Below are 17,424 nucleotides of genomic sequence, written 5' to 3'. Positions count from 1 at the left end.
TTTATTTTCGTTTAAAGAGCGCTATTTATTTAGATTTAGACGAATAATAATAATAATAATAATAATAATAATAATAGTAATAATAATAATATTAATAATAAAACTGTTTATTACTAGCCTACACTTTGAATACTGCGAGACCGGACATGTCTTCAAATATCGGTCTGTTTATTAATATATACATTGATTATAAACATTTTTAATGTAAACGCTGTTTAAAAAAACGAAATAGCTAAACATCTGAATTTAATTATTTTAATTATGTTTCTACATTTTCCTGTATATTTTTAAAAATACATATTTTTAAAATTACAATTGTTTAATTTTGGTTTATTCATGTAGTAACTGTTTAAGTTTTCCTAATGCATGTTCCGCTGTTCTTACCTTGTGGTCGAATTATCCGAGTTGTTTAACTAAAACAGGGAAGCTTGCAAAGCTTTATTGAGTTTAGATTGGCTTTTTCACCCTCTCTCCCGCTCAGTGTGGTGCACGTGCCACACACCTGCTGCTTGGGCGCACCATTCTGACAGAGGGAGGGGTGTCTCAAAGAAAACAATTAAACGAGAGTTTCTCAAGCAACATTACATAAATCACGTGCTTTTGGGTTTCTTGCTTTGGGCCCCGTTGTCAAAATTCTTCAGAGACCAAAGTTCAGCACCCATCTCGTGCTTCCACTAAAACCCTTTCAACTTTTGTGGGCAGAACATTTGGGCCTTTGCGCCACCAGTGACGGAAGTCAAACGACTTTTAGAGGACTCTAAGCATGTAAGGCGTTCGCTCTGATTGCCTTTCATGCTTGTCCAATGAGATCTGTCTTTATGAAACACTTCGTAAACCGGAGTTCCAAACAAAAGGCCAAGTCCCTGAAACACACAAGTCACGCCACCGGCATATTGCTGACGGCCTTGGACACAGTTCATTCCTCTCTAGCAATTACTTTCTTCATAGCACATCCCTGCTGGGAGAAAAAAAAAATCAACAAAACCTAAGCTAGTTTACTGGTTTTAACTGGTTGGGTTAAGTTGTTTTTTATAACTTGTGTTTTAACATTTGCGCGCGGCTTTCGGTGACATTAGCCCACATTTAAATGGTACCAGTAGGTCAACAAATTAAAAGCAATCTTTTACTGCTGTATATTTATAATCGTTATATTATAGTTTAATGCATCTTCATGATCATAACACATTTGTTTGTTGCGTTTGTTTGTTATTAATTCCTCTAATTATTTCCCTTTAGGGGCTGCTCCCAAACGCACATTCGCATGAAAAGTAGGTATATATTAATTTACTTGTAATCAATAAGTCTTAATACAATTGTCTTTATGTATAAGAAATATACCTCAATCAGTATATTCCCAATTTGCTTTAAGATATTTGCCTGTAAAGGCTTGGTCATTTTTCTTCGCAGATCCTTATTGAAACGCAAGGGGGCGCCTTACACAAATCTTGTTTGGGCACAAGTAGGCTACGACCCTCGGGCTCTTGTTTCACCACAAAGGATGCTCTCAATGAACCTCAATCAAGGTAAATGATCCATCGATCTTTTTTTAATGATGATGGCGTTCTATTCCCACAACGTTCGTTTTTGGATTTGTTAAAACTCAAAATGCCCCGTTTACCCATTTGCTGTTCTGTATTTTGGAATGGTTTGCAACGTTTTCGAATTTTCAACGACAGCGCAGAATGGCAAATTACTTCATTATAAAACGTTCTATAAAATCAAGTTCAATTGAGATGTTTGGGCATGTGATCTTAATATGGCAGCAATAACCTAATTAAATAATTTAATATTTCATTTAAAATTTTCCATTTATTCAACATATTCAATAAAACAATTTAGTGGGAAAACTAATTTGTTTTCAATTTTATTTATTTTTAACATTCTATACTAGGCCTACGCCTTTAACACAGCTAATATTAATGAGGCTTAATCTTATATTTGTAACTATAATTTAAAAAATAAAATTATAATTTGTAAAATTGAGTAGTATTCGCACCACCTTCCAGATAATGACTAAATTTACATTGTTTTTGAAATGTCAATATTTTGTTCTTTATCCACTGAATATCTTTAAATAAACTATGGTTGGTGATGTTGTTTTTACATAATTAGATTGCTTATTAATTTACAATTCTTTTATTTAGAAAATTTGATTAATGAGCGCAGCTTCTCATCACACGGCAATGATGTCTTAGAATAGAGAAAACGGGCTACTAAAATGCCTCATCAGTGGAGTTCGACCGAGATTAAACCGTTTAGGAGATCGTAATGAACTGCCCGCCGTGGCCTATATGGTTTTTGGGTTTCAACTGGAGATATTTATTTTTAAAAGTACTGGGCTGGCGGGGGTTACTGGATAATGAAAGGTCGTCATAGGTATCTCACTTGGCGACTGCTTGAAGTCTACTAAATGGCTCGGAGGTAGTACGGAATCCCGGGAGTGAGGCGGTAACAGGGGAGCGTGACGAATTATGTATAGCGCGAGGAGTTAAGCGCGTGCATTCCTCCCTCTCTGTGTATATGATGTTTGGGAAAAAAGCGTGTTAAGTCCCATGCTTGAGTATACATGACTTGAGGCACTGAACGCAAATCCGCTGTTTTTACTTTATTAAGAGCTGACGTTTGAGTGGTCAAATCATATTATGCATTATGAAATGTGCAATAAGCTAAATCGATATTGCGCATTCATTTGGATGAATTTAACTGATGTTTTCTCTACTTAGTGCCTTTTTTAAAATAAATAGAGAGAGGAAGAGGGGACCAGAACTTGACTTGAGTGTAGTTAATCTCAGCAACAACTGAGGACACATGCAATTAATAAAGACCAGAAGATGAAAGGCACAATCATTTGTGGGTCTCAACCAAAATATCCAGCACTGGGATCTTAACAAATGCTCTCAATAGGTAGTCAGTGTATATCATGGGTAGTCATGGCTATCGTTAGCCTGTCTCAAACATTTGTGAAGCAGTGGGCTGCCATAAATACAGATGATTTACTGTTTTCCCTCATGATCAAAACGGTGAGCAAAAAATAAAAAAATAAAATCCTTGCCGTAAATTATCCTGTGCGAAATTTGTTTTTTTGTTTTTTTTTTCATTTAGGCAATTCCTCGTTGCTTTTATTAAGAACGAAATGTTTTAATGGATAGATTTACTGGAAGTTACTCACTTGGATGAATTGCCAATGTAACCGTATTACAAAGAATCTACACATTGTAATAATGTATAGATTCATCACTTATCTTTAGCATCATTTCATTTGTTCAGATGCGCCTTCTTTTTATTGGTTTATTGGATCTTGGATGAGAGTCTAACCAAAGCGGTCCCTCTGGAACAAAACACAAAACAAATGCAAGACGTTTTTGACTCATTAGCTCGATTTTTATCTTTTTTCCTGTTTAATTTGTGGTATCATTACGCTATCTCACTTAAGGTTTTGCATTTTATTTCATCTGCTTCTGCCAGCCGCTGTCTGCTGTCCGCAGTTATCGGCCCTGATCTCCAGGTGCATCGTAGACGAGGGTCAGAAGGTTCGAGGCTTCATAATGGACACAAAAGCACAAAGCATGCGGACGGGCGTGATGCTCCGCTACCTGATATCAAAGCCAGCAGCCTCTGCATGAGAGGAGATGGGCCTCGAACAGTCGGAGAAAAACCCAAAGAGGAGCATGCGCTTCAGGGTTTGAAGTGACGCCATCTATTTATAAAAACAACAATTACGTTTTACATTACAATGCGCATGATACAAATTTGACGGTGTTACAATTAATAACAAAAGAGGAGATAACGCGTAATTGCTTGGTGCCATTCATTTCGAAGTGACGTGTTTTGATCTGTATGTTGTAATCGTGGTTAATGTAAACACTACGACTGCAAGTGTGGAATAATAAATGCTGCTGTAAAAAGTAAAAATTTATTGAAGTTATTTAATAATAGTTATGATATATTTCATATAGTAATATAATTATTTTAATAAAATATATAAACAGTTAAACAATATAGCCTACGTAAAAAAATGGCTAGTTTTGTAATAATAATAATAACTATTGTTGTTATTATTATTATTATTATTATGAAAACAGCAGTAATAATAATAATAATAATAATAATAATAATAATAATAATAATAACAACAACAACATTATGGATGTTTTGTTTACAGATAAACTACATTTGCTGACTACTTTTTTGCAATTTCCATAAATTGGTAGACACTTGTTAATTAATACACAAATCAAGTATTGTCCATGTGAAATGCTTTTTTTTCTATAAACCTATTATTATTATTATTATTATTATTATTATTATTATTATTATTATTAATATTATTATGTAGCAAAACTGAAAATGCATAAATTTAATATTCAGTAAATACTTCAGAATATTTTTTTCTTGTTAGAACATGTTAGAATAACATGTTAGAATCTTTCTTTCTTTCTTTCTTTCTTTCTTTCTTTTTTTCTTTCTTTCTTTAGGCTAAGCTTTTCTATGAATTAGTATGCGTTTTTAGACTCGTTTGTTTCACCACAATTTTCGTAACGTTGTTTACCATCCTTGTTCGCCTCTAGTTTAGGAGGCAATGTGATTTTGGAGGCGGAACGCATTTAGTTCCACTCGGCAGAGTGCACGAACACTGGCGCACCAATAGCATCCCTATGTCAGTCAATAGCCTGCAAAGTGACGCGACCAAAAGGGGAGGGTGCTTTTTCTGAAGCCTATCTCAGTTTTGAGCTTTCTCAAGCTGCAGGGAGCCGAATGGCGCACTAATTTAAGAGTTAACGTTTAGACATCTCCTTTAGGTTTTCGTGGATTTTACTAATTTCCTAAAAACTTCTGCGGGTTGAGACGACTTGTGAACGGTGTAGGAAAGGGAGGATCTTCCTTTGCAGCTCGTGACAACAGCCGGGATAAAAAACCTAACTTTGCGCTTCGTGGAGAAAACGTCTCGGACGTTAATTAACAGGTGATTTAGTGCGTGTTTTCAGTTTTATAGTTATGAATTGTTGTGCTTCTTTGCCAGGCTGTGATCAAGAACAAATTCTAAACTAGCAAGTTGCAACTGCAATGAAAAGTTTTCTTGAGCTGGCCATTTTAGCTGCAAAGCCGCATAGATTGAGATTTCTGTGATATCAACTAATGTTGTGAGCAATAGTTTTGGGATTTGAAGAGTGGACAACTCTGACAAATGTGTTGTTGTGGATATTACAACAGGTCTAGGACGGCGCTTCCTTGCAGGTAACATTGGGAATATTTAAAGATGTTGGACGGTATAAAAATCGAAGATCATCCGCTGCGGTCGGGACAAGCAACACTTGGAGTTATGCTCGGTAAGTCCTTCAACATTTGTAGTATTTGTCTTTAAAAGCAAGCCTGCAAATGCTCGCAAATACTAAAGTAATTCTGGGAATTTTTATAATGCTGTTTCTGTCAAGATAGATAGAGATCTACAGTACAGCTGGAACTGTAGCAGTCGGGCCATGCAGTCGGCTGGGATGCACCCGCATGTGTCATGCATTTTACCGGCCGGCCGCATTCATCTGTTGAATAATCAAAACTATTTCCCATAGAAAATAATCCAAATACACGAGTGGTGTATTTAAATAATAAAATAATTTCTCTCATATTTACTGCGCAACGCAATGCAATTATTTCCATGCTCTCATGTTGTTGTTGTTTTAGGCTATATAAACTGCACGTATTTCCCATTCAAACAGCTGCACCATTACATCTTATTATGTTTGCTTAATTCTAGCAAATAACTGTAACGTTTGAATGGTAGATGGACAGAAATAAAAAAATAGGTAAAAATTAATAATAAGAAGAAAATCTGCACAATTAGGCTATATATTTTCTTTTTTCTTACCCCATTAGGCTATTTATTCTTTGGACCGGAGATTTTGTTTACACATGATCTTGAAGGGTACATAAATACAATTGAAAATATTTAATTGGCAGTTTTTTGAGCATAGGCTAATAGTGTCAATTTTAGATTTGCCAGATATTGTGCAACGTTTTAATTTTTGTGCGTATGTAATAATAATAATAATAATAATAATAATAATAATAACAATAATAATAAAATAATAATAATAAGAAGAAGATATAATAAACAATTAATATCACACGTAATATTATTCGGACGCCTTTTTTCACAATGTCATATTGGTTTATGAGTATCTAGAATGCAGAATTATATTACTAACACTTGTTCAATAATTACCCATTTATGTAAAATATTTATTTTATAAAAATGATGCATTTACCCTCCAGGGACGGAGTGCCATCACCAGGCGGTGTGTGAGGGGTGCCAGCGGCCGATATCCGACCGCTTTCTGATGCGCGTCAACGAGTCTTCATGGCACGAGGAGTGTTTGCAATGCGCCGTGTGTCAACAACCGCTCACCACCAGCTGCTACTTCCGGGAGAGGAAACTTTACTGCAAATATGACTACCAACAGTAAGAGCATGGATTATTTAAGCAATGTTATTGGTGTAATGCGCACGCAGGCAATGGGCTCTAATAGAAGATTTATTTTATTATTCAAGTGCGATCAACAAAGAAAGTGACATAATTTTCGTTTTACACACAAATATTCCTATTATTTCCTTAAGTAAAGTTGAAATAAATACTTGGCGTTATTAGTATGATTTTGTTGAACTTGTCAACAATTTTGTTTATACAATTGAGCAGCATTGGTGCGCTGTAACCTTAAATGCGTTTGTCCAAGAATTTGGCTTACTTATTCAGGTTATAGCTCAAATGAATTTACTTCGTGTTTTTGCATCATATTCCTCTTTTTATTTGTAATTCGAGAGGCATCAATCTAGTGATTTTCCATGCTGTGAACTTTGTGGGTTGTGATGTTCTGCTTTGCAGTTGTAATTGTAATTCATTGATTTAATTTAATTGAGTCGTTTATTCGATTGTTCTGATGATTCGAGGACGGAATAATTATTTGATCACCTGTAGCAGTACATTATTTCATATTAGCCTATTTGATCACCTTATTTGTACAGTAGGCCTACAGATGTTTAGGGCATGGCCATCCTGTAATTAATCCATCTTCGTTTTACTTATATTCGCACATTAGTCGTAAATAAATTGGTTAAATTTAATATTAAAATTCTCTTTTAATGTAGCTATTTTTGTCTTCTCGCAAATAAACGCACTGTCTTTTTAATAAAAAAAAATTACATAATGATTTCAATGATAATATTTAAGCCCATTTAGGCATATAAAAGCTACTATTGCAGTTGTTCTTTTACGCAACAGTGACCATTTCTGTTGTTTAATTTGAGATTGTTTTTGAATTAATTCAGCATCCCCATAAATTTCCAAACGCTAAAATCCTATGCATATAAAACGTCTTTTTAAATAGGCTATTATGCGTTATACTAATTAAAACCTTCTCGAATCCAACCCATTGTTCTTCATTTCTTTTAAAAATTCATGGAGTCATGGTATGTGATAGGCTAGTGTGCACAGTGGGTGGGTGCAGTGTTGATATTCACCCGGTCCTGAAGCTGTGAGTGGACTGCAGGGCGCCTTATGTTGCATGTCTTCTCCACATGTATGTCACTGGTTTTGCTATAGCTTTTGTGTCAGGGGTTTTGAAATATCGCTGCCGCTTTGATAGCGATAACTGGGAGGTCCCTATCCGACACCAAGCAACAATTAAAGGGCCACGTCTACGGCCCGACTTTAATAGTCGCCAGCTCTTTCCGCTTGACAGTAAAGAGTTAGTGTTAACTAAATTAATTTCATAGCTCTGGTCTTATACTCCATTACCCTGGGGACGACTGAGACAGGCCAAACACGTCAACGAGGTTTTTCTATCAGTGTGGTATTATGTTTAGACTACATAACCATATTTAATGACTGTTTGTGTTAACCTGTCATTTGGAAAGATTTTTTCCTTTATTGCATGCAGATTCATTTCACTTTTGTTTCCGTGGATGCCAGGCAAATGTTAGTTTCTTGTACCTAAATCACATTTTCCTAGTCTCCTTTTCTTCCACAAGTCACAATATCTGTCATTTAATAACAGCACTTTCGTTTTTTTTTTGCTCCTCTTTTATGGGGTTCTAGCCGTGCTACACAGGTAGCTAGCCATAATATTTGTTTATTTATTTCGCAACGACGGGCCACTTAGTAGATGTAATTGGCACCTTTCTGACTTTTATGGCATACATTTAAGGTTGTACTTGTCAACCCCGCAAATCGCCCGTGGCTCCAACTTGAAGACTGTAGCCGTTTCTGAAACTCCGCCTAATGACATGCTAGCATCAATTGATTCATGCCCTATAATCATTAGACCCGTAAATCACGACATTGGGCAAACGCTCATATTCACACCTCTCTGTCAGCTATTTACAGCACGAGCTTACCGGCGGGAATTTATAGCTTGTTTTGGCGCGGAAATTTCACCCCGCTTGTAGCTCAAGAGTAACTTGGAATAACAGGCTTTCGTTATTAGAGGATTAGCTCTGGAATTACGATCTGCATATAATGTTTTTTTTAAATGGCTAAGCAGACCTTTGCGTTAGTGCCAATTAAAGCCACAGGTTATGGAAATATAATTGTATTTTCAAACTATTAGTGGGAATTCTGTTTACTATTGCAGATTACCCAGAATTGTTATTCATTTCAGTTGAATCTCTGCTACAGATACAGCCAACACTTCTTTCTTTCTTTCTTTCTTTCTTTCTTTCTTTCTTTCTTTCTTTCTTTCCTACAACAGATAATTTAAGTTATACATTCGTTAAGCATTTTTTTGTATTTCTAATTATGTTATACATTATATATATTTATATATATATATATATATATATATATATATATATATATATATATATATATATATATATATATATATGACTATTTTATTATTTTAATATTATAATATAATGTAATTAATGTATAGTTTATTATTGGGAAATCAACATTTTAATTTAGAAAAGCTGGACTTAAAAATAAATGTTAGAATTGATTTTTATTAATGTATATTTTTTTTAATTAATGCTGTTTTATTAATATTTATATTAATGATGTCAACACGTGTTTTTAATTTAATCTTAAAATGTTTGCTACATCATTTAAATTGTTGGATTTTTTTCAGCAAAGTGTGAATAATTTGTGACCAATGTGTGTGAGAGAACATGTTTTTGTATATTTAATTTATTATTATTATTATTATTATTATTATTATTATTATTAATTATTATATTATTATTTGGTAATGTTATTACTTATGCATTACTTATTTATTTATTCACTAATAATAATAATAATAATAATAATAATAATAATAATAACAATAATAATAATTATTATTATTACTATTATTATTATTATTATTATTATTATTATTATCAATGTTTATTTATTTATTTATTTATTTATTTATCTTTTTGTGCATTTTTAATACCAAAATCAGTATTATGTTCCAAACTGTTGTGTATTTCTGTGCACTCAGTGTGTGTGCCAATACACAGATAGACGGATAGATAATTTGGACAGATGCCACAACTGCTGCAGTGCAATTTTACATTGTTGTTGTTTAATAGAAGAAGTGTTCATATTTGCATTACTGGAATGCTGAGAGTTGGGATGTTCCCCTCTGGCCTTTAGTGTCAGTGGAACGTGGCTCAAGTCTGTTGTTAGTCTTGGTCCAGGGATAATTTGCTTGAAGTAGGAAGTTGTGGATGATCCCCCGGTGTGCTGATAGTTCTATTTTAGCACCGTGGGGGCGTCCTCCTGCGATGTGTTGTTTTTTAATTAGCTCTGCTTTGCGAGCGGGATGCTGCATTCCCGCTGACATGAGTGGATTTTGGTCCTGGCAGTGTGTTTTCTACATGACTGGCGCCGTACACCCTCCCAATACACCCAGAACGCCTTATGTTATCATTGTTTCAAAGCCGTAAATCAGATTTGTTTTGGAATATTTTGTTGAAAATGCAATAATCGAGAGCTGTGCTTCTTTGAAGGTATGAGGAAAGGCAGTAATGGTGCTGCGTCTAGTTTTTTTTGTTTTGTTTTTTTGCTTGGCGTGTTGAAGGGCCTCGAAGCGCTGTGCTCTGGGATGAGGCCGAGTCTGAGCCAGCCTGTTCCTCTGCAAGGAAGTATTAGGTTTTGTGTCAACATTAGCCCTGCCTCTGCTGGCAGCATTAAAATGATGCAATCATCTGTCATCTCAAGACTAGTGCCACAAACCCCCCACCACCAGACGTTTAACGCTTTGACCTAACGGGATGTTTTTTTTTTTTCTGCTGTAGAGGGGAGCCTTCAATGGCTGGGTTTCACTCTTGAATTCATTTATGGAATAGATTATTTAGTCTGTGCTCTTTTAGATGTGTTACTGTATGTTCTTCACAGCTGTGATAGTATTTAACCATTAGGAAGTGTGTATGCTATGTCTGTATGTTTAATGTGCCAGCTAGAGCCAATTTGAAAGGGTATTTATTTTGCTATTATAACTACAGTACTTGCAAGAGCTAATATATCTTGAACCACTTTATATATGTGAATGTGATATTATGAAAATATTGTCTTTTACTATAGATTTCAATTACTTGAATTGACCTCCATAAACTGAAAAGGTTTTGTTGATTTTCTCTTGGCACACTTAATGATTTTTGAAGCGTGAAGGGTTTATTCTTGAACTGAGTTATTAATCGGATTGTACCAATTATTAAAACATTTTCATCACAATCTTTAAAGTTTAAAGTATTTTTTATATGAAATCCATATTCTAATCCTTTAATACATTGAAAAAAGACTAACGGAAAGGGTAGTTTCAAGCATCAAAAAAGTAAACGTGTATTACAGTGGTCAGTATATATTTTTTCCTCTTGGCATTAGAATGTGACCTGATTAACTTTGTTTTTCATGTACAGTCAATAAAATAATAACTAGTTGTCATTGTTGATATTTTCTGTCCTTCAAAATAAAATATATTAAAAGTATAAAATCCTAAAATATAGTAATTTACCAAAATTGCATGTTTTTCAATATTTAATTTGGAATTAGTATGTTTTATATATTTATATACATTAAAAAAATAAAACATTAATTCAAACACATTTTGGCATTTTATATTTGCAAAAATTATTTAAAATATTAAATAATTTTGAAAGTCACTCATACACTAATATATGTATATTCAATATACAGTTTACATTGCAACTATTGCATCATCATGCTAAAATCTATATGTAAAATAATTTTTTTGTTAAATGCATTTGATGCAGAAACCGAAATGTACTGTCTCGACTTTGACCCACATTTTACAATTTGTATATTAATTGCTTATATAACCTTATAATTCTATCATTCACTTTTAATTCTGAATCTCATAATGTGAAAAAAAAAAACATATTAAGATATTTCTAATCTGTGATTTGAAACACTGGTTAAAAATAGTTGGATAACTTAGTGTGCAATTTCTTAACCATAATGCCCCTGAAATAATTGCTGAACTATTTTCCTGAACACTCACATAGACACTCATTAATGGTTGAATAAACACACAACCCTACCCATCAATACAGTCAATATAAGATGTGTTTATGTGTTTGTTGGTATGATTTAGATACCAAGCCAGTTTACATATGCTTCTCTTATAGTTGCACACGTAAATTAATTCCATCCACTATGCAAGTAACACCATAAACACATCTTTCCAGAATTCCTCTCTTTTATGTTGCTGGAGGCTGTTTTCTGGTCTCTGTACCACAGTATTCTTAACATGGTGATGAAGCTTTAGTGTCTCCAGTGTTATTCCTACACACTGGCTTTTCACAGGGACTCTTGAAAACACTGGCACTGGGGTGGAAAGTGGTGCCACGGCTTACTATCACACCCACCTAACACATTCTACCTGCGCATGAAGACATTATACAAGTGGGCTTATTTCAAAACAAGGTTGCTGGGTTTGCAAATGAACCAATCAAATTAAATGGCAAAAAAGATAACTACAGAAACAACTGCAGCATAATTAGGCATGATATGATTTAATTATGATGTGCAGTATTATCCCAATATTGACATGAGCTGCAAAAAAAGTTACTTATTATACATGTATAATAACAACATTGTGTCGTATTTAAATGTTCAAAGTAAACTTGAAATTGTAAAAGGATTATATACGGTAAGACTTTGCAATAAGGTCCTACTAGTAAACACCAATAGTGAAAAATAGCTGAATTTGTTAAAGTAGTTATAGTTAATATTAGTTAAACATACACTTTAATGTATTAGCTATTGAATTTATGGAAAACAAAGAGCAATATATTTATTGCAGTGATTATTAATCTTTGGTAACATCAATAAATAAAAGCAGTCCTTCATTCCTGTTTGTTAGTTAGTCCATGTTAACTCAGAAATTAACATTGCTCACCAGTGCTGCACAATATTGGAAAAACTGACATTGTGTTATATTATTTTCATATATATTGCAATACTTAATTTATAATTTCACCAGATGAAATGAATTGCTCTATTTGGAAAGAATTAATAATTTTCTGTACATTTGGATAATTTTGTAACAGAGTGCATCTACATAAAATATATTAAACCAATCACAAACATTCAGAAATACAGTATAGCTAAGATACTGTACAAATAAAATATACAGCACTTTATGATTTTTTGGAAGTCAAGCAATATTAATTCTGTCATATTTTCGTCAAAATACCTCCCACTTTAATTATATTTTGTAATTAGATGGCAAATAGATGAAATTTATGATATGTGTACATTTTTCACCTCATCTGATTTATATCACTGCATTACCTTCTTCTTCTGCTTCTTCGCTCAGTACCATGTCTTCAACAGTGGTGATATTTTCAATACCCACTCCCTGTTGCACGACAAACTGATACATTGTGATCAACTTTCACCAACAAGTAATCAAATCCACCTTTTATCGGAAATTTCTGAAGAAAATGTGAAGCCTTTCAGTTATCGTAAACCTTTGATCAAACTTTTATCTTCATTCGAAAACAGTATTTTATTTAAGCCTTACGCATTTAAAAATAAATACGCCATCATTATGTCATCGCCAAGGATTATTCTAATGCACAGATTGGGCTGTTATTCCTGTACCAAATTTAGTCATTCTTATACTTGCATTACGATAAGCAGTCTTGTTTTTGTATGAAATATTATTGGTTGTTTTTTTTTTTTTTTGTGTATACCAAAAATACAATTAACCTTTCTTAAAATTAGAAACATTATTTGTTGTTTCTGAATGTTTATTATGTGAACATAAATAAAAAATGTTTTGTTTTAACTCTATGGTTAAACTTTGCAATAAATCCACAAATCATGAGTGTTTTCAAATGTGGCTACTGGTCAATTATAATACTCATTCGACTTTGTAGATCCTACAATGTGACTATTGCATATGCGTATATTGCGATATTGATGCTGAAACGAAATATTGTTCAGCCCTATTACCCACATCTTTTTCTTTTAAAATTAGTTTAAATGGTAACAAATGGAGTATTACTGAAAAGTGTTAACAAACAACAGGCTTATGATCTAATTTAATATCATCATTAATATCAAATAAATAGTCTACTAAGTTTTTAAGCAATCTGAATATTCTTAACAGGCATTCAAAAACATAAATATTTTTACTGGTATTTCAAAGCGCCCACAATAATAATATTGTGCACATTCATTATTATCACAATATATTATATTATTACATTTCCACGCAAGTCATTGTAATCCAGCAATATAACAATTATCGTCCTCTTTTAAAGCTTCCACATCCTCCAATATAATCCTGGACTATTAAGTTGTCTTGCGAGAGTGTTTCAACTGTCTTGTCATAGACAAGAAGATTTAAGCTTGGCACATGTCTCAGATACAAGTTATGAGGATGATAATCAAATCTCATCTTGGACTTTTCAGCCTCCGTCTCTCTCTCCCTCTCTTTCTTTCTTTTTTTTTCATATCCTAATGAGATTAGCCTCCCAACAGCCAAAGTACTAGGCTATTTGAATGACAGGTCTGCTCCGCTATCCAAGGCTATCTTACTAAGCTCTTTGCCGCATTGTCCTGAATGGAGGGACTGACGGAAGCTGTGTGCTCTAATCCTCTTATTTGTGTCCGAGGGAGAAAAGAGGGAAGAATGAGGTGGAATGGGACAGTGCTTTGGAATGGCACCGCTGCCACTTCCTCCCTCCGAAGCCTCTCTCACAGCCAAGTGAGCATGAGAGGGATCTGATGGGGCTCAGGATGGCAGACAGTGCACAGAAACTCACGCATGCATAAAGCAGTTTGCTCCCTCCATTTAACCCTGCTTCTGAATGCAGTTTCATAAAGTACAATAGCTCTTGATGCTGGAAAAAAAGTCTGGAATAAGAAAGTGTTTGGGTGTTATTTCAGCACAAATTTAATAATTGTGACCCTGGACTACAACACCAGTCATACGTGTATATTTTAGGTTTATTTATGCATTAATAAAAAGCTTACAATTGGTTTGAATTAGGATGCAAATTTTCTGATATTATCTGATTTTGCTGAGAGACAGCAATCTGAAAATGTGGAATCTGATGGTTCAAAATATTTATTAATGCTATTAATATTAATGTTGTCTATTACAGTAAATTGAATTGAATTCATGGTTTATTTCTATAGTGCATTTTCAATGTAGATTGTGTCAAGGCATCTTAACATAGAAGTTCTAGTAAATTGAAACTGTGTCAGTCGTTTTCAGAGTTTAAGTTTAGTTTAGTTCAGTTTAGTGTGGTTTAAATTGCAGGCACAGGATGTCAACATAATGTCATATTGATGTTGTACCCCAATGTCATGGAGACGTTGGACTTGTTTGAAAATGAAAATCAGGTTGACGTCAGAACCCATCATCCAAATATCAACGTCTAATCATTTTACACCTTGACATTGTGTGGAGGTTACCATTATGACATCTATCAGACGTTGTATTTTGGTCACTTTCCAACACAACCTAAAATCAACCAAATATCAACATAATTTGACGTCGTTATTAGACGCTGGCTAGATATTGAATTTTGGTCACCTGACGTCATGATCTAAATTTAACCCAATATTAATGTCTTATGATGTTGTGTGTCTGCTGGAAAACCAGTGGTGACAGCGGCGAGGAACAAAAATTCGCAAATTGACGAAAGTGAAGGAAAAAACCTTGAGAGAGAAACCAGGCTCAGTTGGACACAGCCATTGGCCAAACTTCTTGTGCAGAAATGCAGAACGCTTAAAGAACAGTAAACTGCTTAGCAATACACATTGCTAATTAAAATTGTATTTATTGATTTATTTACGGAAGTTACTTAAGTTTATTGAATATTATCTACTTAATATTCTAATCATCTTTGGTCATAAAATTTTTTTTATAAATTTAACCCATACAATTATCCTCCCAAAAAGTAAGAATGGTTGTGTGGTCCAGGGTTACAATTGTGGTTGGCTTTCTTTATCTTTAAAGGGGAGTTCACTCAAAATAGACAATTCTGTCATTATTCACTTGTTTTGTAACCTGTATGAGTTTCCTTCTTATGCGGAACACTAAATATATTTTTAAAATCAAGTTATTCAACTTCATGTGGATACTTGAGATGCATACAAATCTAAATGAATTTATTTTTTTATGTGGAACAAACAAAAAATGAGTAATTTTAAAACTGTGCTCAATGTGCATGCAAATCTATATACAAATCTATATATATCTACATTTTTATTTATTTTAATATCTACTAAAGGATGTTTTTGAATGATGAAATTTTCACAGTATGATAATATTTTTTTTCTTCTGGAGAAAGTCTAATTTGTTTTATTTCGGCTAGAATAAAAGCAGATTAAGATACGTTTTTGGCGGAACTGTCTCTTTAGATTTTAAACCCTGCCTCACCATGTGTGTATCTTATATTGAGAGCATTTCAAGGTTCACTTGAAGAAATGACTTTTGTTGGGTCATGCTGGATGCATTGTGGGCTTTCGCTCCCGCTCGGTTTTCCTTCACGTGGAATAATCTTCCTCCGGGTCGGACCCTCCTGGAGCTAGAGGTAATCTGCCTTCAGCTGGAGCTCCCACAGTTCTTTATTTACTCGTTCAACTAGTTGGAAGTCTGTTATGGCAGATCAGATGCTCTGAAACCAAATCTGATTACCACAACCAGCCAATTACCTTCCTCCTCACAACCACAGTTCTGAAGCTCCGCATTCCAGATTGTGGCATTTCTTCATTTTTGGTACAAAGGGAAAGAGAGTTAGTTAGAGCATCACTGTACTAGTAATGTATCGAAATGATTCTTCTAAACTATATAAAGCAGAAAGATTAGGAAAATACTCAGGCTAGAAATTGATTTTCTCCAATTTAAAGGAATCGTGCAACCAAAAAATTGCAGTCAGCCTCATACTGTATTTGTTGCAAGTATATTTTCTGTATGCAGAAAATATTTCAAAACAATTGATGCTAGTATTTTTTTAGGATTATTATTTTTTCTTTCCGACATTTAAATTATTGATCTATTTAACTGTCATTATAAGCATCTGCTCAAAATCATTAAATATAGACTAAATCGTTAAATCTTAGATTAAATTGGTGATAAAAATCACAGCTATTAACATAAACGTAACGTAACTTGGAAAATCATCTTAATTTCTTATATGTGATATGTTATGCTACATGTTTCCTCAGCATCTACTGATGTGAACTAATATAAATTTTCTTGAAGTACTAATGTAGCTACTGTAAGTTCACATTAATTTATTGTATTCTTTATATAATTAGTTAAAGACAAATGTATACTATATACTCTCAGAAATAAAGATACAGGAGCTGTCACTGGGGCAGTACCTTTTCAAAAGCTACATATTTGTACCTAAAGAGTCCTTAGTGGTAACTCAAAGGTATATATCAGTACCCACATGCACCTAAAATGTACCAATATTGACTCTTCAGGTACAAATTTGTACGTTTTGAAAAGGTACTGCCCCAGTGACAACTCTTGTGCCTTTACATTTTGGAGTATAACATATTAAAGACAGTTTTAAAACATAACATTAAATTCATAAACTTTATCTCGATTATATATTGCTCCAATAAAATGCTACGTTATGATTACTCATTTGAAATAATTAGTATGTTAATGTTCAATCTATCTTCTATTGATAAACATCAATCTTCACGATTCATATTTGCAGGTTAGTGTTCACCGAACTTGAACTTGTAAACACAGCAAAGTATGAAGCTTTTTTTGCACAAACTTGCATTTCTGCCCTCCTGCATTCGCATTAGTGTAGGTGGAAGTCATTTTTGACACCTTAAGCTTAAGCTTAAAAAGAAATAAGCTGTACATCAGTGTCATTGCTCAGTGTGTGTAAATCCGGAATGAAATCCTGAATCCCAAAGTAGCGGTCTGAATATTCCATATT

General features: G+C 33.7%; 1 protein-coding gene across 7 annotated transcripts in view; it reads left to right on the top strand.

The window, feature by feature from the left end:
- lmx1bb (LIM homeobox transcription factor 1, beta b) overlaps positions 1 to 17,424 on the top strand; it is a 144,758-nt gene that overhangs the window by 17,923 nt on the left and 109,411 nt on the right. For 2 of the 7 annotated variants that reach the window (XM_087263383.2, XM_087263382.2), the window contains exons 5-10: positions 1,237 to 1,268; positions 1,408 to 1,523; positions 3,268 to 3,351; positions 3,466 to 3,680; positions 5,212 to 5,327; positions 6,271 to 6,457. In XM_087263383.2, the coding sequence (XP_087119509.1) occupies positions 5,258 to 5,327; positions 6,271 to 6,457 (257 nt within the window). In that variant the 5' untranslated portion in view covers positions 1,237 to 1,268; positions 1,408 to 1,523; positions 3,268 to 3,351; positions 3,466 to 3,680; positions 5,212 to 5,257. 7 annotated transcript variants of the gene reach the window in all.

Source organism: Danio rerio, chromosome 8 (genome assembly GCF_052040795.2).
Source record: "Danio rerio strain M-AB ecotype USA chromosome 8, GRCz13ab, whole genome shotgun sequence".
In the NCBI taxonomy this organism is placed as follows: domain Eukaryota; kingdom Metazoa; phylum Chordata; class Actinopteri; order Cypriniformes; family Danionidae; genus Danio; species Danio rerio.
This window is presented reverse-complemented; position numbering and strand designations above follow the sequence as displayed.